Below are 21,902 nucleotides of genomic sequence, written 5' to 3' on the forward strand. Positions count from 1 at the left end.
AACAATCAGTGGTATATTGCACAAATCTGGCCTTTATGGGAGAGTGGCAAGAAGAAAGCCATTTCTTAAAGATATCCATAAAAAGTGTTGTTTAAAGTTTGCCACAAGCCACCTGGGAGACACACCAAACATGTGGAAGAAGGTGCTCTGGTCAGATGAAACCAAAATGTAACTTTTTGGCAACAATGCAAAACGTTATGTTTGGCGTAAAAGCAACACAGCTGAACACACCATCCCCACTGTCAAACATGGTGGTGGCAGCATCATGGTTTGGGCCTGCTTTTCTTCAGCAGGGACAGGGAAGATGGTTAAAATTGATGGGAAGATGGATGGAGCCAAATACAGGACCATTCTGGAAGAAAACCTGATGGAGTCTGCAAAAGACCTGAGACTGGGACAGAGATTTGTCTTCCAACAAGACAATGATCCAAAACATAAAGCAAAATCTACAATGGAATGGTTCAAAAATAAACATATCCAGGTGTTAGAATGGCCAAGTCAAAGTCCAGACCTGAATCCAATCGAGAATCTGTGGAAAGAACTGAAAACTGCTGTTCACAAATGCTCTCCATCCAACCTCACTGAGCTCGAGCTGTTTTGCAAGGAGGAATGGGAAAAAATGTCAGTCTCGCGATGTGCAAAACTGATAGAGACATACCCCAAGCGACTTACAGCTGTAATCGCAGCAAAAGGTGGCGCTACAAAGTATTAACTTAAGGGGGCTGAATAATTTTGCACGCCCAATTTTTCAGTTTTTGATTTGTTAAAAAAGTTTGAAATATCCAATAAATGTCGTTACACTTCATGATTGTGTCCCACTTGTTGTTGATTCTTCACAAAAAATACAGTTTTATATCTTTATGTTTGAAGCCTGATATGTGGCAAAAGGTCGCAAAGTTCAAGGGGGCTGAATATTTTCGCAAGGCACTGTATATGAGAAGTTTCCAAGGAATGTGGGTTTGAGCTTGATCTCAGGCTGGGAAATGAACCGTGCATGCAGTACCTCCTCCAATGCAGTGGGTGCGCTGTTCTGCTGCTGCTCCAGACCTTTAATCTTCTGGAGCAGACGCCCCCTTTCCAGACACAGCCTTCGGATCTCCTCAAAAACCTCATTCTCCATCTCACGGACACACACAAGTAAATGCATATCAGTGGTATCACAGTCAAACAGCAGCACCATACTCATTAGCAGTCTCAAATTTAATGCAGTAGATAGTGATTCACTATGTATTGTCTGTTACTTTAGTCATGAATAGTGCTCTTCAAAATTGATATCTAAAGATGAATCCTTTGAATTGAGTGGTGTTGAGTTGTATACCATAAATATAAGCCTATTTTATCTCCTGTATGCTTAGGTGCTATGCATACAGTATATCGTTGCAGGGGAAGTAACTCACGAGGTTGGCCTGATTAGAGTGTCGTGTCTCTAGAGACTGAGCTGAGGGAGAGGCAGGGGGAGGAGAGCTCTGGGGGGCAGGAGAAGGTAGGGGTGGAGAACATTGTTATTAAAGTTAGTATGATTATGATCATCACAGCCTAGCATAAGTTAGAGTTAGTAAGAATCATATATAAAGTATTTTATAAAAACGGTGCCATCCATCTCTGGAGTTTGCCTTGAACCTGGGGAGGGGAGCGAGGTGGAGGAGGGGCTTTCCTCTTGCAGGGGGTGGTCCCCCCTGGCAGAGGAGGGGGAGGTGGAGGCTGCCTCTGGAGACACAGACAAGCAGAAGGAACAGGGGAACAGGAGAGAAATAGCAGCAAGGACAAAAGCAAAGCCAGGCAGTACTTTAGCCCAAAACATTGTGAAAATAGCTTTTAATGTGTGATGTTACTTCAGCTGTTGTTGTTCAAAAGATGTTGTAGATTGAAAATGGGATAATAAGTTGGTATTCCTTCTTATGTTGTAAATTCTATTACATACAATCTAGAAATAGTTGTGTTATGTTTTCACATGTACTGAATGTGTAGTGAGTGAAAATGAAAAGCTGAGTGGTCAGTTGCCTCCTCGCCATTGTCCTCAGTGGCTATGTATGCATTGGGAGAGACAAATGGCAAATCTTTTTAACCTCTGGTCCATTGAGATTCAATACATGCACACACACACGCACATACACACTGTAGTTATAGCTAAGAAGCATACCGGCCCATAAAAATCCTCCTGTATAACGTAGCACTGTAAGACACATGAGTCCTCATATATCACAGATACATCAGAGATATTTCAGGCACTGCTCTGCTTCCATTCATCTCCATTTCAAACGAAGCACACATCTGTTTTTTGTAAAGCACCAAGCCTTTGTTTGAAGATAAAAGTGCAGCAAGCCTCTCGGTTTCAGGCTTTTACAATTACCCCCAGCTGTCCCCTTTACTTCATCCACTTCCTCACATTACAGCCATTTCCTGGGGGACCAGAGTAGGGCCATAGAATTACCACTGATAGAAAGGATTATGATCCATGGATTCTGGTACAGTACATTAAATAGCATACAAAGTGTTGTAGTAGTTGCCAATGCTAATTAATTGAACATTTGAAATTGGTCTGTTCTATCAATTATAATTATATCCACCATTCTACCAGGGCCCAGAATAGAGCCCCAGACTGGGCCTAAAGGGTAGCAGAGCAAGGTTTTGCTCAATTTAATTTCAAGTCAGTTCAGTCAAGAAATGGATTGAAGTTCCAACTCAACAAAAATCAGAATTTAAAAGGAATTGAGCCCAACCCTGCTTCAGTCAGCAGGTGAGACATCAATAGGTTACCGTGGGTTACCTGGAAGACAGTTCTGCAGAAGCTGTGCGATGTGCTGGTTGCCGGCGGTTATGCCGTAGTGGGCTGCGTCGTGTCCGAAGGCGTCGGCCAGCTGTGGGTTAGCCCCCCCTTAGCAACACCTCCACTGTCACAGGCCAGCATCAGGGCTGACCTACACCACAAAAACCAGGACATACTTTTTCATCAAATCTTTATGTTTGATGCAAATGGTATGTGTCCAGACCCTTTTTTGCAATTTCATTTGGTTTCGAGAAACTTACCCCAGCAGTGATAGACTTCCTCATGCTCGTTCTACAGTTTCAGGGGCAGAGATCAAACCTGAACATAGGCTCCAAAAACACCCAAATACATCCTTTTAGAAATGGCAACGCTCTCAGTATAGTGACGCAGGTCTTTAGATGTTATACATATGACATTTTGTCATTCCAAACTCTATCCGCAACGTTATATTCCATTTTGTTGGACTCGAGCGATACATTTCCATGTACGTTCTTTCCCGTTTCACCACAATGGGAACGAGAAAACCCGTTCACGTTCGACTACGGAAATGTATTGGGTTTATGGAGCCTTTGTTCATGTTTCTCTGCCCCTGCAACAGTAGAAGGAGCATGAGGAAGTATATTGCCTGTGGGGTAAGTTTCTCAAAACCAAGTGAAATCGCAAAAACATTGTCTGGACACCTAACAGGTCTTTACAAAAACAATGTGAACTTGACCTTTCAGTTGTGTTCACAGTTTGTCTTGCATAAGTCACTCTAATGTTGAATTACCTGCATCGGTTGTCCTGTATGTTGGGGTTGGCCCCTCTGTCCAACAGGAAAGCACACAGCTCCACTCTGCTCATCTGGGCTCCTAGGATCAGCAGGCTCACCCAATCCTGAGATAGACAAAACCACAATGGCTTAACATGGTTGATTGAAACACATTTTAGTGCTTGGCTGTAACAAAACCCTGCACACCCTGTAATTCTCCAGGACCTGGCTTGGTGATTGTTGCTGTACAGAGGAAGTCTGAAGCCAACGCCACTTACCCCATCCTGGGCATCCAGACTGGCCTTAAAGTCCCACAGAGTCTCGGTGCAGGCCAAGCAGCCGCTCACAGCTGCAGGAAGATGGGCAGACACCATAGCTAGACACCATAGCTAGACACCATAGCTAGACACCATAGGCAGACACCATAGGCAGACAAATTGAAGGTATTAAAAGGTTGGGTTGTTTACAGTGTTACACAGATGGTCCTCTAATCAATTGCATTGTAGCTAGGACATTGCATACCTGTGTGATGCAACGCTTTCTGACCAAAGCTGTCTGTGGTTTCTACAGGCAATCTCTCCTGTGGGAGTATGAGACGTATTCACCAAAAATGTATGATAACTGCATACCTTTTTTTCCATGTATCATAGTAATGTTAACTATGTCTGTCTGCTGTACCTGTAATAGTCTCTTCAGGCACTCAGGCTGACCGTTCTTGGCTGCTGGGTGAATGGCACTGAAGCCTTGAAGTTGATAAGGCCATCACCAAGCGAGAGAGGGAATGAATGAGTTAACAAAAACAAATTGCGAGAGAGCATGTTATAATTGAGATAATAAACTTTGAATATGTTGTTCTGACCAATTGTAGCCACAAAGCATTACCTTGGCAATCAGTGACACTAAACATGTTCACTGAATGAGACTGTCGTCTCACCTGAGCCATCTGTCACGTTAATGTCTGGCCCGTGAGCCAGGGTGACCTCCAGACAGTCCAGATGACCCTGAGACGCACAGAGGGGGAACCTACCAGGAAGAGAATAACACTGGTTATGAATATAACCAACAAGAAGATCATCAACATTAATAATGACAACAAAGAAAGTAGAAAATATTGAAACTCTTTACCCTCTCTCACTGACAGTTTGAACATAAAGGGACGTTTTGTGGACACATTTAAACCTAGTCCAAGACTAACAAGCAAGTTCAATAACGATTCTCCATTGAAAGTACTTCTTAGTCCAAGACTAGGCTTAACCTGTGTCAGGGAAACTGGCCCTAAGTGTTTGGTACTTACGCTGACTTCCCCTCTGCATCCAGTTTGGTGGGGCAGAGTCCCTTCTTCACGATCAGAGCAGCTACTTTGTCAGGTTGGTTCTGCCCTACAGCCTGCAGTAGTCTCTCATCACTCTTACTCCAGTCCTGGCTCTGAGGGGACAGGGACAGACGGATCATAACCCAGTCACAACCTGGGGCCGATCAGAGCTAACCAAATGACTGTACATAGTGTACTATACAGAGTAGACCCTGACCCCCTATCTGATTACACACTGTACAAAGGTCTGAGTGATGACTAACCATACAGTCGGTCTAGATGAGACACTACTAAATCTAATACTGCGTATCTCATCGAAGTGAAATGAAGACAGACATACAGTACCATCTGCTTGCTTTTATGGTAACATTACACACAGTGCACAAAATCACTTTCAACTGTTTTTTCCAGAGAAAGTAACCCTTTGAGAGAAAGAACAATGAAAATACAGCTCAGGTCAAACAGAGAGGGATACCTACCACCAGTAAGATGAAACAAGGACAGAAATAACGCTTCATCAGGCTCAGAGCTGACGATCCATAGAGCCAAAGAGCTGTCCACTGTCTGACCAAAATACTGACACACACAAACATACACTACTCAACTACCTACAAGCCTCAAACACAACGTCAGAGTTGCACACCAACTTAGCACTAACTGACAAAGCATAAATACACAGTATAACTACACAGACAACCAATAACCCACTTGCACAATCCAGAACAGAAGAAATGTATGACAGGAGAGTCATGATGATGCTACATAAACATGAAGTCTATACATCCCTGTACAAACAGAAGACCACTGCTCTAGCCCTCTGAGTCTCACAGCAATGTAGTTCTCCATATGCAGTGCTTTGCTCTCAGCCAAAACACCCTCCCCTCTTCCTGCCCTGCTGTTAATGCTCTCAGGGACCTACATACTCCGTCTACAGTCTCAACCTGGCACGCACTGTCTCTCTCTCTCACACACACACCACCTCCCTCTTTCTGTGCCCTTCTTATTTCACACCCCAGCCTAGTACTGTCTTCTGTTAGTGTTCAAATACTGGAGAGTTGAGACCAAATCACGGACGCTGGACAGAGTGGATTTCAGTTGTAACGAAAGACAGTTTTAATGAGTCAGAGATATCTTGTCCCGCAGTTTTACGTGCACGGACCTAGTTCACATAACTCGGCAAGGAGCCAGGTGAAAAAGAGACCTATACAATGGTTACATACATTTTTATACATAGAATAAAGTAGGTGGAGTCTTGTCGTTTCGGTCTTCTTGACTGGTCGGAGGGTTGGAGGCGGGCCTTGCTCTAGCCAGAGCGGGCCCCATTGGTGCACAGCAAAAGTTCTTTGCTCTTGGGACCGGCCAGTTAGAGGGAGATGAGATGTGTGTTTATATAAGGAAGAGGGGGTCAGTCTTCTGGCTGGGTGTATGTGTTCTTACGACGGAATGTCTTTGTTTATATGAGCTATGTGTATGAATATTTATATAACAAATCCCCCTCTTCACGTCTATTAGACGTGAAAACTATAGCAGAAAGGTGGCGGTTGCAATCGTGGGTATACATAAGGTGGTGCTCCTAACCTTGTCTGATTTGCATGGTGGGTCTGTAGGTGTAGTGCTACGTTTGGGACGGGAGTGATTGGAGGGAGTGATATCAGGAAAGGAGTTAGGGACATGTGTAGGGGTTGGTGTATGTGATGTGGCAGGGTGAAATAGTTGTTCAATTAACCATGTGAAAGTCCTAGGGTTACTCCAAATATCAGTATGAATATCACAAATAAGGGACCAGATATCCCCAGCCTCACCCAGAGAGGGAGAAATTTCCCTCTAACTGGGCGAGGTTCCCTTCTCAGGGGAGGCGGAGTTTGATGCCGCATCACCTGAGGAAGGAGTGTCTTCATTTGGAATCGAATTTAGGCCGCTCAAATCAGCTCTGACTTTAGTCAGTGTTCTAGAAGGAATTGGGGCTGGGGTGCAATGTGTAAGGCGGTGTCAAGGTGTGCCTGATTTACCTTTGACCTGGACTGAGTGTGAAGTAACCTCCTTCACTTCGTACGGTCCAGTCCACCTGGGTTCCAGCCACTTTCTCTTGTGGACTGTAACCCTCACCCCGTCACCAACCTTTACCTTCAGTAGTGTCGTGTCCCCCGGCAGCTCCCCCTCCTGGACCTTGTGAACCTGGGTAGAGAGTGCTGCAGAGAGAACCGTCAGTTTTTTCACATAATTAGACATTACAATTTGTTGTACATCAAGGGCGGGCATATGACCTCCCTCCCTTGGTGGACCATGCATGACTCTACCAGTCATTATCCCAAAGCTATCTTAGCTTTTGGTTTGACGTTCCACCAGATTTTGGGATTGGGGCCTGTACACAGATCCAAATCTGTGGGTTATGCCAAATCTTTCTTCCACCTGTCTCAGGTGTTTGTTAAATGTGAGCCATTTGTCAAATTTGATTTGTCTTGGGATGCCATACCTGGGTATTAGTTTGGTTTGTAGCCACTTAAAGACTGACCTAGCATCCTCCCCTTTTGTTATTATTGCCTCTACCCATTTGGAGAACCTATCTACTATGACTAGGAGATAGAGTTTGCCTTTAGATAAATTTTCGGGGCCCATGTCGGTGTAGTCTATACTAATATCCTGAAAACATGCATTAGGTGTTACGTATGAGCCCATTGGTGTTTGATATGGTTTCTTTGGGTTGTGTCTGTCACAACCATTGCATTCGTCACAAAATAAATCATCGTCATAAAATAAGTCAGTCATATTTTTTATGTGAGGGTGCCACCAGATGTGCGAGGCCTTTTTGGAGGGTCTTTAGTTTGCCTTCGTGTGTGGGGCCATGTGTTTCTCATAAAAGTTCTGGGTCCATCAGTGTGGCCTGCTTCATGGGCATGGGCTGAGTCTGTATAGATATTCAGTCTTTCCTTTTCCTCTGATGAGGACCTGCGTCAATCCGATGATTTCAGCTAATTTGGCCGATGCTTGTTGAGGGATGATGGCTGATTGAAGGGTGACATCACGAGGTGAGCTGTTTTTTTTCAATAGCTTTTGCTACTGCAGCAACGTATCTGGAGCATGTTGACTGTCCTACCTCAATGTGGTCAAGTTTGAAGAGTAGTACATCAAGACCCTTCTCTCCCCCTCTTGTTTCTGGAATAGGACGGATGAGGTGAATCCTTCCCTTCCAGAAACATCCAAATGGAACTTGTTCTTGTAGTCAGGTGCAGTCAGAGCTGCTGCCGCTGATAGATCCGTTTTCAGGAGTGCTATGGCTGTTGATGCTTCAGCCGTCCAGGCCAGGGGTGCATGGAGGTTCCTTGATCGTAGGATGACCGGTGCTGCCACCCCCTCTGGGCCACACCCAATGGTACAACACCTGATAGGTGGGGTCAGGTGCATCATGTCTTCGTCCCAGTCTGCAGTGTAGAGGCAGTCATCAGTTTCTGTTGCATTGAGTGTGCAATGGATCTCAGCTTGGGGAGTCTTATATGGGTGCAGAGTGTAGATTTGAGCTTTCAGTTGGTTGAACTTAAACTGGATGTGAGGGGTGGCAGGCCCTGTGGGTAGGCATTTTAGCCAGTACACTTCTTGGGCTTCAGACAGTGTGGTCATCGGCAGGAGTGGCATCCTCATCATTCTTACTGGGTGATCAGGTGTTGAAGTGGGAGGGTTGGTTGTAATCTTGCTGCTCCTGCTGCATGTGGCTAGATTCTGGGTGGTTGTATGCTGGCTGTTGCTGATGCATGGGTGTGGGTCCTGGTAGCTGATGTTGCAGAGGTGGGTTTCCCCCACTTCCTCTTGCTCTCCATTGCTGTTGCTGCGGGGAGAGTGGTTTCATGCAATCTCTGGCAAAATGACCGGTAATTCCGCAGTTAAAACACTGGTAGTTTCCCCCTCTGTGTTGTCCAGTGTAGGGACCCCGTCGAGCCCATACTGGGTGTTGTTGTTGCAGGATATACTGCTGTGGGGGAGGGTATTGGGGTGGTGGGGCTGCCTGCTGTTGGATCATCTGAGAGACAGTCTGTGCCACGATTTGGGAGATGTCTGTTTTGGTTCCCGGCTCCTTCGTTTCTTCCGCCACCATCTGTTTCTTAGGTTTTTCTCCTTGTTGTGCTTCCTTCAATTGGAGTTTCAGGAGTTGTACCTGGAGGGACTGCACCTGGCTCTCAGCACCCCCTCTTTCCTTGTTGTGCTGGGTCACATGGTGGTGCACATGAGTGTTGAATTGGGTCAGAGGAAGTGCAAACAACCCTACCGTTCCTCTGAGTTTGGTTTTAACATCTCCGGGACACCCGTTGACCACCATTTCCTTCCACATGCTGAGTGTGGTATCAGTGTGATCGAATGGTTCTTCGTGGACCGATCTCCATGTGGTCTTAGCCCTGTCCAGGTATGCTGCAGGTTGCTCACCTGGGTTGATTGTAAAGGAGGATAAGGTGGCATGGTTTCTTTCTGTAGGGTATGCTCTCCGTAGAACTTCCCATAATCTGGTACGGAAGTGGTCTATGGGCAGTGTTGGGGCCCGCCATCCAAGGTCAGCTGCTGTCATGAGAGCCTCCATGGTTCCGTGGTCGGTGGCTCTTGCTAGAAGTGCTTTCATGTCTCCTAGGCAGAGTTGCAGGCCTGACGTAAGTGTCTGCAGTTGAAGTAGCCACGCTGAAGCTCCTCCATGTAGGCTAGGCATCTGTCCCATCAGTGTTGTTAAATCAGTCATTTTCCAGGGCTGGTACTCCACAGTGTGTGCATCACCTGGTGTCGGTCGCAGGGGGTACTGTCCTGCCATCTCCTGCTCTCGCTCTCTTCTATCAGCAATTCTGGAGGACCGACGGAGTGTTTCGGACCCCATTGATTCGGTAACTTTGGTTACTGTTCCTCTCATTATGCTTTCCACACGGTAGGCTCCCTCTCTGTTGTTATCTTGGTTAGCTATTAGCTCCCTGAGTTCCTTAGCTCGAGCTATTGATGATTTCAGCAGCTCCTGCATCTTAGTCACGTTTGGAGCTCCCATCGGAGCTGGGGTGAGCACCATGTCAATTTCTTCTTCGTTTTCGATATCCATGTTCTGATGACAGTCCTCCCTATCCGTCTGATAGAAGTGGTTTGAATCTAATCTTGTTTGTAAGTGTCCTCTGGTTTCAGAGGTGAGAGAGTTCACAGAGGAGCATTGCGGCCTCCGTTCCTGGGGGAGGTCTCCTGCTCCTGGAATCCCAGTTTCGAACTGTTCACATACCATATGGCCAGCCGTTATCCCCAGGGTAATTTCCCCTTTTAACTCCCCTTGGTCTATTCTCAGAACTGGAGCCTGTATTGTGGGAGGTGCCCTGGGCAGGAATGGGTTGTGTGACGGGCTCCGGTGATTTTGTCCCTTTGAGTATGGCGGGGGCTGAACTGCCTCCATTGTCAATTGTGGATATAGTGAGGGAGAAACGGCCACAGGGGGAGCCGTGGGCAAGTTCTCAGGCGGAGCTTTAACATCCCCCGACGCCACAATAGCCACGCCCATCATGTCTGGTGTGTTTTTGGGCAGCACCCTCCTACTCTCCTGTATGGCCCATGTACCTATCTTGAGCTCCCCCTCTGCTCTCTCTCTCTCTCTTGTACCTACTTTTTTGAACCTGTGTATGTTGTTTCTCTCCGCCTCACTCGCTTTTGCATGCTCTACTGCGTCCTCTAATTCTGTCTGCATATCTTGGAGTTTCCCCCCTGTAGGTGGTCCTCCGCTAAAATAACCTGCTTGTGTCCATCTTATCCGTAATCCTTTCCACACTTTCTCCACTTTCCCATACTGTTTTTTACCTCCCGCTCTATCAATCTGATCTAAATAATCATTGAATTTTAGTTTGGGCGTGGTAGCTGCAGACATTTTATCTAGTTCGTCTGATAATGTGTATAATGCGTTATTTAGGTATATTCAATCCTTACTATGTGGTGTTTATTTCTATCGTTGTATGCTTAGCCTGTCCCTGGTCGAGACAAAGGGGGTTATCAATATGTGACGCCCGCCACGTGTGTATTTCACCGGTATTTTATTTGAATTTGTTCAGCGATTCGTTTAGGTATTTTCTATAAATGATTCTGCGATTTCCTTTTGGAACAATATATCAGTGAATATATGCGGTTCTATAACAATTTTCAGAGTAATTCTAGCTCTTTAGGAAATATCGATAGAATTTCTAGACAACTAAGAGTTGTTCAGTGAATTATTTAAATACTTTCTGTAAACAATTCAGTAAATTCCTTTATGAACTTATATCAGTAAATTCGAGCGATTCTATAGCAATTGTCAGAATAATTCTATATATTTAGGAAATATGGATAGAATAGAAAAACCCCAAAATCAGTGTGTAGCTTTTAGCGTCTGTAAAACAAAGTCTGTATTAAGCTCGGCGGCTTATTTAAATACTTTCTAGAAACAATTCAGTAAGTTCCTTTATGAACTTATATCAGTAAATTCCAGCGATTCTATAGCAATTGTCAGAATAATTTTAAACTTTAGGCAATATCAACAGGAATGAAAAAAAAAACGAAAATCAGTATTTCGGCCCGGCTGCTGTCAATCAAAATTGCACGGCCATTCGATACTAAGGTGGCTTTGTCTACCAGCACGTGTGCATAATAGCCCAGTTACGTATCCCAACCTACTCCGCGACAAACGTTTCTTTCAATTTAATTTCCCCCATCTCCAAATCATGGAATGTCAACTCTGGTTCATCTTATGTTTATTGTTTGATGTGCAATAGCCACATCATTCCCGATCTCTGTCTAGTGGAAGGCCAAACTTACATATCCTGTATCTACTCGACTACACCTCTTACAAAACCTATTAAATAATACACAGCTTTTTTAATAGGGCATTTTTCATGCAGATTCATTCAATCCAACCACACCTCCACAAGACCTATTCGATGTTATATGTATCAACAGGAGATTTTACTTGCAGATCCGGTTCATCTATCATTCAACTATAACCACACCTCCACAAGACCTTATTCGATAGTACAGAACGTATCAAAATAGGAAATTTTTACTTGCAGATTCGGTTCATCTATCATTAAACTATAACCACACCTCCACAAGACCTTACTTGCAGATTCGGTTCATCTATAACCACACCTCCACAAGACCTTACTTGCAGATTCGGTTCATCTATAACCACACCTCCACAAGACCTTACTTGCAGATTCGGTTCATCTATAATTCATTCATTCGTATGAAATTCTCATTGAATTTCCAACATCCATAATTGTGTCCATTACGTGTTAAAACACAGCCACTATTTAACGTCACCTCTATACACAACCCAATACATATATAATTAGGACAGTTTTCTATGCAGATTTCAGAACAAATAGGGTCCCTGGAGGAATTTAACACATTGGTCAATCACAATTCACACATTCCTATTAAAATAACTGAGTATAGGCCCATTAATAAGAATATGTATATATATTTTTTTTTACAAAACAAGATATCTTTAATCAATGTCTTAGGTTCTTATGTAAAAAATTTGGGCACCGATTCATACTCACGCCCAGTACTTTCTGATCAAAATTTGGTTTAGACTATAATACAATATGCAGATTTCGATATAACGGGCTCTGCTCACCTTTATATAGAGCGCTCCGATCAGATTTCCTGAGGCAAGATGAATGGCTGGGGAAGTCACTCTTCCGTCTGATTTTTTAGCCGTGATCAGTCTCGTCCTCTCACACTAACTTATAATAGATCGAATTCAAGAACAACCAAACTCTGCTACCAATTTTGTTAGTGTTCAAATACTGGAGAGTTGAGACCAAATCACGGACGCTGGACAGAGTGGATTTCAGTTGTAACGAAAGACAGTTTTAATGAGTCAGAGATATCTTGTCCCGCAGTTTTACGTGCACGGACCTAGTTCACATAACTCGGCAAGGAGCCAGGTGAAAAAGAGACCTATACAATGGTTACATACATTTTTATACATAGAATAAAGTAGGTGGAGTCTTGTCGTTTCGGTCTTCTTGACTGGTCGGAGGGTTGGAGGCGGGCCTTGCTCTAGCCAGAGCGGGCCCCATTGGTGCACAGCAAAAGTTCTTTGCTCTTGGGACCGGCCAGTTAGAGGGAGATGAGATGTGTGTTTATATAAGGAAGAGGGGGTCAGTCTTCTGGCTGGGTGTATGTGTTCTTACGACGGAATGTCTTTGTTTATATGAGCTATGTGTATGAATATTTATATAACACTTCTCTTCCCACTCCTCACAGTCTGTCCATTTGTTTCAGTCAGCTCTCTCCCTCTCTGTGCTGTCCTATTTGGGCTAGGCAGTCCCTCTCGCGCTCTCTCTCTCTGGACTACTGTATGTCTGCCAGGAGAAGACGAAGGCTCAGCAGAAAGAGGAGAACAGAGCTGGCTGGTACAGGGCTGGTAGTGCCAGGGTAGGGCAGAGAGGACACTCTGATAGAATAATAACATCCTGAATAATCTCTCACCTGACCCGGACGCAGCCATTTACAGGGCTTTGTGAGGGCCACTCCAATACTGTGACTTTATTGTCCTTAAGCCATTTTGCCACAACTTTGGAAGTATACTTGGGGTCATTGTCCATTTGGAAGACCCATTTGCTTTAACTTCCTGACTGATGTCTTGAGATGTTGCTTCAATATATCCACATCAAATTACATCCTCATGATGCCATCTAGTTTGTGAAGTGCACCAGTCCCTCCTGCAGCAAAGCACCCCCACAACATAATGTTGCCACCCCCGTTCTTCATGGTTGGGATGGTGTTCTTCGGCTTGCAAGCCTCCCCCTTTTTTCTCCAAACATAACGATGGTCATTACGGCCAAACAGTTCTATTTTTGTTTCATCAGACCACAGGACATTTCTCCAAAAAGTACGATCTTTGTCCCCATGTGCAGTTGCAAATCGTAGTCTGGCTTTTTTATGGCGGTTTTGGAGCAGTGGCTTCTTCCTTGCTGATCGGCCTTTCAGGTTATGTCGATATAGGACTCGTTTTACTGTGGATATAGATACTTTTGTACCCGTTTCCTCCAGCATCTTCATAAGGTCCTTTGCTGTTGTTCTGGGAATGATTTGCACTTTCGCACCAAAGTACGTTAATCTCTAGGAGACAGAATGTGTCTCCTTCCTGAGCGGTATGAAGGCTGCGTGGTCCCATGGTGTTTATACTTGCGTACTATTGTTTGTACAGATGAACGTGGTACCTTCAGGCATTTGGAAATTGCTCCCAAGGATGAACCAGACTTGTGGAGGTGTACAATTTTTTTTCTGAGGTCTTGGCTGATTTCTTTTGATTTTCCCATGATGTCAAGCAAAGAGGCACGGAGTTTGAAGGTAGGCCTTGAAATACATCCACAGGTACACCTCCAATTGACTCAAATGATGTCAATTGGCCTATCAGAAGCTTTGAAAGCCATGACATCATTTTCTGGAATTTTCCAAACTGTTTAAAGGCAGTCAACTTAGTGTATGTAAACTTCTGACTATAGTGTCAACAAGAAATTTGTGGAGTGGTTGAAAAACGAGTTTTAATGACGCCAATCTAAGTGTATGTAAACTTCTGACTTCAACTGTAAAAATGTAGAACAAAACAAACATCACGACAAGAGAGACATCACAACACTACATAAAGAGAGACCTAAGACAATAACACAGCATGGCAGCAACACAATCAATGTAGATGAAGCGGTGGAGACAGGCTAAAGACTGATTTTTAAGCCTTGTGACAATTGAGACATGGATTGTGAATATGTGCCATTCAGAGGGTGAATGGGCAAGACAAAAGGTTTAAGTGTCTTTGAACGGGGTATGGTAGTAGGTGCCAGGCACACCGGTGTGTCAACAACTACAACGCGGCTGGGTTTTTCACGCTCAACAGTTTTGTGTGTAGCAAGAATGGTCCATGACCCAAAGGACATCCAGTCAACTTGACACAACTGTGGGAAGCATTGTAGTCAAGATGGGCCATTATCCCTGTGGAATGCTTTCAACATCTTGAAGAGTCCATGCCCCAACAAATTGAGGCTGTTCTGAGGGTGGGGGGTTGGGGGGGGGGGTCTTAATGTTTTGTACAGTGTACAACGTTATATCAAATGGTTAAGTTAGTAGAAAATAGGACAGGGTATACCAACATTAATAGCAAGTAAAGTAGGCTGGTCCTATTCCCTATAGTGTGATTATGTGTGTGACCAACATTGTGAGAAACATTAAGATGGATGATAAGCTACACTCTTAGAAAGAAAGTTGCTATCTAAAATCAAAAGAGGTTATTTGTTTGTCCCCATAGCTCAGAGAACCCTTTGAATAACCCCTTTTGGTTCTAAGTAGACCCCTTTTGGATCCAGGTAGAACTAATTTGGGTTCCATGTAGAACCCTTTCCACACAGAGGGTTCTACATGGAACTCAAAAGACTTCTACCTAGAACCTAAAGGGGTTCTTCAATATGGTGTGTGAGCCCCCTTCTCTCCCTCCCCCACCCCCTTCTCTCTCACTCTCTCCCAGTCTCTAAATTAAAATCTGAGCATCCCTCCCAGTGAGAGGGTAAGTCATTTATTGATGCATTAATAACTTACTCTGTTCTCTCTCAGCTACACCCCAGCAAAGCAGTCATATCACTCTGGCTATGGGGATCTCTCACTAAAACAGGTCAAGGCACACAGGAGTTACATTTCTATTTAGAGCTTACAGTAGAGCTAACTGTACTATAACCTATAGCATAGCCACACAAAGCTATCGCAACCAGCTTCCGTTGCGTAGACATTTAAGACATTAGTATATACACAGCATTTGTACAGAATTCTTGTCTTGGGATTGATTACTTTATGTTCACTCTCACATGCCACCTGCATAATGAGATGGTGACGACAGAAGGAAAATAGGGATTCTTGTGTGAGTGTGTATGAGTTGAATAATTAAAGGCTACCTGAGAGCTCTGGTTACAGCAGATTGGCCTGCTCTCCTGCTGCTCAGTGATACCCACACACGCTGTCTGTCAGCACGGGGACCTACACACAATTAGCCACCTGAGAAGAGCCTAGCACCACACATAGCAATCAATACCAGGTTCAAAGAAAGTTTGAGTAAGAAGTTTTACTGCACTTGAATACACCTCCAAACTCTAAATGTAATCTGACTCAGTGTATTGTAGATATCAGTGCATGGTTGGATGGTTTTGTAAGAGAGATTCTCCAACTCCAACCTCATTCCTCTTCAATTTTGCCTTGAGGTTCTTCATTTTGGCTTACTGCACTTGGCACCCAGAAAAGTGAAACTCTGAAAATAAATACACCAATTATTTCACTCACCATAGCATTTCAACACATGGGTTGCTAGCTTTTAACATGCATTCAAACAGGTTTCCCTTTGCATTACCTACAATACAACAATAACCCGGTTTGATGGAGTTGTGTGATAACCACGATTTATACCATGGCATCGTTAAATACTAGTTTCTGATTGGCTTAAAGGGCATTTTACAGCATGCATCATTTCCGTATAATGCACAGTTTATCAGCACGGTATATCCGCTAGTGCATTGTGGAACACACCTTCCATTTTGTTCATTATTTTCCATATAGAATGCATAGCCCCTCATTGATTATGCCTTACATATTTTTTAGAATGCCATCATCGAGACAGAGCAATTCTCAGTTTCATTTATGAAGCATTTTGCCTTTTGGGAAAAATAACCAATACATTTACAGTCTTTATCAGTGTTGGGGAAGCTACACTAAAAATATAGTTTACCAAGCTACAAATTATTTCACACAAAAATAATTTACGCTTACACTAAAGCTACCCTTATTAAAAATGTATATTTTAGTTAACTAAAGTTACTTTTAAAAAGTAGTTCACTACATCCAAACTACTTTGGGGAAAAATGATCCTTTGTAAATCTGTAATGTCATAGACTACAAATTGCAAGACACTGAGGTCATATGTTAACAGAATGTGTAATTTAGCATATTAAACAGAGAAAATATAGGCAGGTCTGACGCCAAAAAAAGAAAGGAAATGATTGCCTACTTCATCCAGATTTTATTTTTGCATGAAAAGTAGTGCATAGTTCCAGTATCCTAGTTAGCTACAGTGCTACTTGACAAAAAAAGTGAACTACTGGAAACACTACTTATATTGGAATTTAGTCAAACTACCACCAAGCTACTGCAAAATGTAGTTCAATTACTAGTTGAAGTACATGTAGTTCACACTGATTATTATTAAAGTGGTAATGAATAGGTAATGTACATGTAGTAGGCCTACACACATTAGGCTACATACAGTGCCTTGCGAAAGTATTCGGCCTCCTTGAACTTTGCGACCTTTTGCCACATTTCAGGCTTCAAACATAAAGATATAAAACTGTATTTTTCTGTGAAGAATCAACAAGTGGGACACAATCATGAAGTGGAACGACATTTATTGGATATTTCAAACTTTTTTAACAAATCAAAAACTGAAAAATTGGGCGTGCAAAATTATTCAGCCCCCTTAAGTTAATACTTTGTAGCGCCACCTTTTGCTGCGATTACAGCTGTAAGTCGCTTGGGGTATGTCTATCAGTTTTGCACATCGAGAGACTGACATTTTTTCCCATTCCTCCTTGCAAAACAGCTCGAGCTCAGTGAGGTTGGATGGAGAGCATTTGTGAACAGCAGTTTTCAGTTCTTTCCACAGATTCTCGATTGGATTCAGGTCTGGACTTTGACTTGGCCATTCTAACACCTGGATATGTTTATTTTTGAACCATTCCATTGTAGATTTTGCTTTATGTTTTGGATCATTGCCTTGTTGGAAGACAAATCTCTGTCCCAGTCTCAGGTCTTTTGCAGACTCCATCAGGTTCTCTTCCAGAATGGTCCTGTATTTGGCTCCATCCATCTTCCCATCAATTTTAACCATCTTCCCTGACCCTGCTGAAGAAAAGCAGGCCCAAACCATGATGCTGCCACCACCATGTTTGACAGCGGGGATGGTGTGTTCAGCTGTGTTGCTTTTACGCCAAACATAACGTTTTGCATTGTTGCCAAAAAGTTACATTTTGGTTTCATCTGACCAGAGCACCTTCTTCCACATGTTTGGTGTGTCTCCCAGGTGGCTTGTGGCAAACTTTAAACAACACTTTTTATGGATATCTTTAAGAAATGGCTTTCTTCTTGCCACTCTTCCATAAAGGCCAGATTTGTGCAATATACGACTGACTGATTGTTGTCCTATGGACAGAGTCTCCCACCTCAGCTGTAGATCTCTGAAATTCATCCAGAGTGATCATGGGCCTCTTGGCTGCATCTCTGATCAGTCTTCTCCTTGTATGAGCTGAAAGTTTAGAGGGACGGCCAGGTCTTGGTAGATTTGCAGTGGTCTGATACTCCTTCCATTTCAATATTATCGCTTGCACAGTGCTCCTTGGGATGTTTAAAGCTTGGGAAATCTTTTTGTATCCAAATCCGGCTTTAAACTTCTTCACAACAGTATCTCGGACCTGCCTGGTGTGTTCCTTGTTCTTCATGATGCTCTCTGCGCTTTTGACGGACCTCTGAAACTATCACAGTGCAGGTGCATTTATACGGAGACTTGATTACACACAGGTGGATTGTATTTATCATCATTAGTCATTTAGGTCAACATTTGATCATTCAGAGATCCTCACTGAACTTCTGGAGAGAGTTTGCTGCACTGAAAGTAAAGGGGCTGAATAATTTTGCACGCCCAATTTTTCAGTTTTTGATTTGTTAAAAAAGTTTGAAATATCCAATAAATGTCGTTCCACTTCATGATTGTGTCCCACTTGTTATTGATTCTTCACAAAAAAATACAGTTTTATATCTTTATGTTTGAAGCCTGAAATGTGGCAAAAGGTCGCAAAGTTCAAGGGGGCCGAATACTTTCGCAAAGCACTGTACCTCTAAATTATCTTGGTATATAAATAAATACCTGATGGAGAGTGTTGGTACTTGGAAGCGGTTGCTTCGGTCCCATGAGTCGCCTGCTATCGCAACGTACACCACTGATCATGTTGGGACTTTCAAAGGCACCTGCCCTTTCTTCTAGATCCTCCAATCACCTATGCGCAAGAGGTTGGATCAGAGTTTGATTGGCGGGGGTAGATGACAGATTTAGTGTCGTATGTATTTTTTATGTAAACATTGGAATAACTCATATTTATCAAATAAAGACAAATATTCCTATTTAATCTCAAATTAGCGTAGGCTAATTTCTCATTATAAATAATCTAGTTCAATGCTGGTTTATTGCTATAAACCATGTTTAACTGCATTGCAGTTTGTCTTGCGGCATGACCCAAATTGTAACTCTAACCACCTTTCCGTACAGTTTTTTTGCTAGTAAAGTTATACCTTATTAAAACAAAATCACGACAGCTGTGATGGAAAGAGGAAGTGTCGGTACAATTTTATACAGGCCGACAGATAATTTCTTCGTTTGATTTTAAAAATGTTAAATACTACAAATAATTATATTTTAAAAATACATTAAAAAAGGGAAACATTTGTTCGCTTGACATGGTAGGATCTATTTATGTCGGTAAAATTAGTTATGAGAGAAATGGCAGTGTAAACGCCTTTATGCTCAAATATTGATATAATAACTTTTTATACAAACTCAGCAAAAAAAGAACCCCTTTTTCAGGACCCTGTCTTTCAAAGATAATTCGTAAAAATCCAAATAACTTCTCAGATCTTCATTGTAAAGGGTTTAAACTCTGTTTCCCATGCTTGTTCAACGTACCATAAACAATTAATGAACATGCACCTGTGGAAGGGACATTAAGACACTTACAGCTTACAGATGGTAGGCAATTAAGGTCACAGTTATGAAAACTTAGGACACTAAAGAGGCCTTTCTACTGACTCTGAAAAACACCAAAAGAAAGATGCCCAGAGTCTGCTCATCTGGATGAACGTGCCACGGAACCCAAACCGGCTGCGCGCGTGTGCCATCGTTCATACATTTATTTTGTCACCCCACACCAAACGCGATCACAACATGTAGGTTAAAATATCAAAACAAACTCTGAACCAATTATATTAATTTGGGGACAGGTCGAAAAGCATTAAACATGTATGGCACTTTAGCTGGCTAATTTGTCCTATTTAGCTAGCTTGCTGTTGCTAGCTAATTTGTCCTGGGATATAAACATTGAGTTGTTATTTTACCTGAAATGCACAAGGTCCTCTACTCTGCCAATTAATCCACACATAAAACGTTAAACCGAATCGTTTCTAGTCATCTCTCTTCCTTCCAGGCCTTTTCTTCTATTGACTTTATATTGGAATTGCAACTTTCATAAATTAGTGGTGTACTCAGCCTGTTAGGCATGCTGCAAGGATTCATGAGGACTGCAGATGTGGCCAGGGAATAAATTGCAATGTCTGTACTGTGAGACGCCTACAACAGTGCTACAGGGAGACAGGACGGACAGCTGATCATCCGCACAGTGGCAGACCACGTGTAACAAGACTTGCACAGGATCAGTACATCCGAACATCAGAACAGCGGGACAGATACAGGATGGCAACAACAACTGCCTGAGTTACACCAGGACTGTGGACTGAGGGCTTGTAGGCCTGTTGTAAGACAGGTCCTCACCAAACCCACCGTCGTTGGATCAGACAGGACTGGCAAACAGTGCTCTTCACTGATGAGTCATGGTTTTGTCTCACCAGGGATGATGGTCGGATTCGTGTTTATCGTCGAATGAATGAGCGTTACACCAAGGCCTGTACTCTGGAACGAGATCGATTTGGAGGTGGAGGGTCCATCATGGTCTGGGGCGGTGTGTCACAGCATCATCGGACTGAGCTTGTTGTCATTGCAGGCAATCTCAATGCTGTGCGCTACAGGGAAGACATCCTCCTCCCTCATGTGGTACCCTTCCTGCAGGCTCATCCTGACATGACCCTTCAGCATGACAATGCCACCCGCCATACTGCTCATTCTGTGCGTGATTTCCTGCAAGACAAGAATGTTAGTGTTCTGCCATGGTCAGCGAAGAGCCCGGATCTCAATCCCATTGAGCACGTTTGGGACCTGTTGGATCGGAGGGTGGGGGCTAGGGCCTTTCCCCCCAAAATGTCCGGGAACTTGCAGGTGCCTTGGTGGAAGAGTGGGGTAACATCTCACAGCAAGAACCGGCAAATCTGGTGCAGTCCATGAGGAGGAGATGCACTGCAGTACTTAATGCAGCTGGTACTGACAGACACCAGATACTGACTGTTACTTTTGATTTTGACCCCACTTTGTTCAGGGTCACATTATTCCATTTCTGTTAGTCACATGTCTGTGGAACTTGTTCAGTTCATGTCTCAGTTGTTGACTCTTATGTTCATACAAATATTTACAGATGTTAAGTTTGCTGAAAATAAACGCAGTTGACAGTGAGAGGACGTTTCTTTTTTTTGCTGAGTTTAGAAGTAACCTTGGAGGCACGCAATAATATGTTGTGTGTGTGTTACGCCCCTGAAAACAGGGGAGAAATAATCACGAGTGTGATACGGTGTTGTATTCTCAATTCAACATTTAGTGTAATCATTTCACAAAAGTAACACATTACAAAACAACAGAAAACCCATTATACAACTAACACAGCAAAATATCTTATTAACAACGTACATGTTCATTCACAATCGACATAAAATGGCAGCTACTCTCAGTACGATGCTATTCTTCACTTCAACCGAGCAGGGCTAATTTTACTCTCTTCAAACTTAACTCTAACTTCCTCAAGACGTTACTAAGACACACCTGAAACACTCTTGACATGTTAGCGAGTTATAACATTTAAATTACTATTTTTATCATCAATAAAGTACCTGAAAAGAGGGGAGAAATAATCACGAGTGTGATACGGTGTTGTATTCTCAATTCAACGTTTAGTGTAATGAGAAAAGACCGCGATTTTCCTCAGGAATATGGGTGGAGACCAGAGCAATCGATCTCCGGCTCATAGATTAAGAGCATTTCGTAGATCACAGATGAACATTTTTAGGCACCACAAAATAAAGTAATCAATATAACGTTTACACATTACTCTCACAATTCGTACCCTTTGACA

The 21,902-nt window shown here is 43.2% G+C and overlaps 1 protein-coding gene across 1 annotated transcript; it reads right to left on the bottom strand.

The window, feature by feature from the left end:
* Positions 1–2,642: 2,642 nt before the first annotated feature.
* Positions 2,643–21,766, bottom strand: LOC110521456 (uncharacterized). The gene is given in 11 exon segments (XM_036968603.2): positions 2,643–2,878; positions 2,881–2,918; positions 3,537–3,643; positions 3,797–3,867; positions 4,041–4,098; positions 4,197–4,261; positions 4,453–4,541; positions 4,813–4,943; positions 16,029–16,102; positions 18,764–18,893; positions 21,661–21,766. Coding segments are annotated over 9 exon segments (720 nt in total). The 5' UTR covers positions 16,065–16,102; positions 18,764–18,893; positions 21,661–21,766; the 3' UTR covers positions 2,643–2,753.
* Positions 21,767–21,902: the final 136 nt, after the last annotated feature.

Source organism: Oncorhynchus mykiss, chromosome 4 (assembly GCF_057628025.1).
Source record: "Oncorhynchus mykiss isolate SJ-2025 chromosome 4, ASM5762802v1, whole genome shotgun sequence".
NCBI classification, from domain to species: Eukaryota; Metazoa; Chordata; class Actinopteri; order Salmoniformes; family Salmonidae; genus Oncorhynchus; species Oncorhynchus mykiss.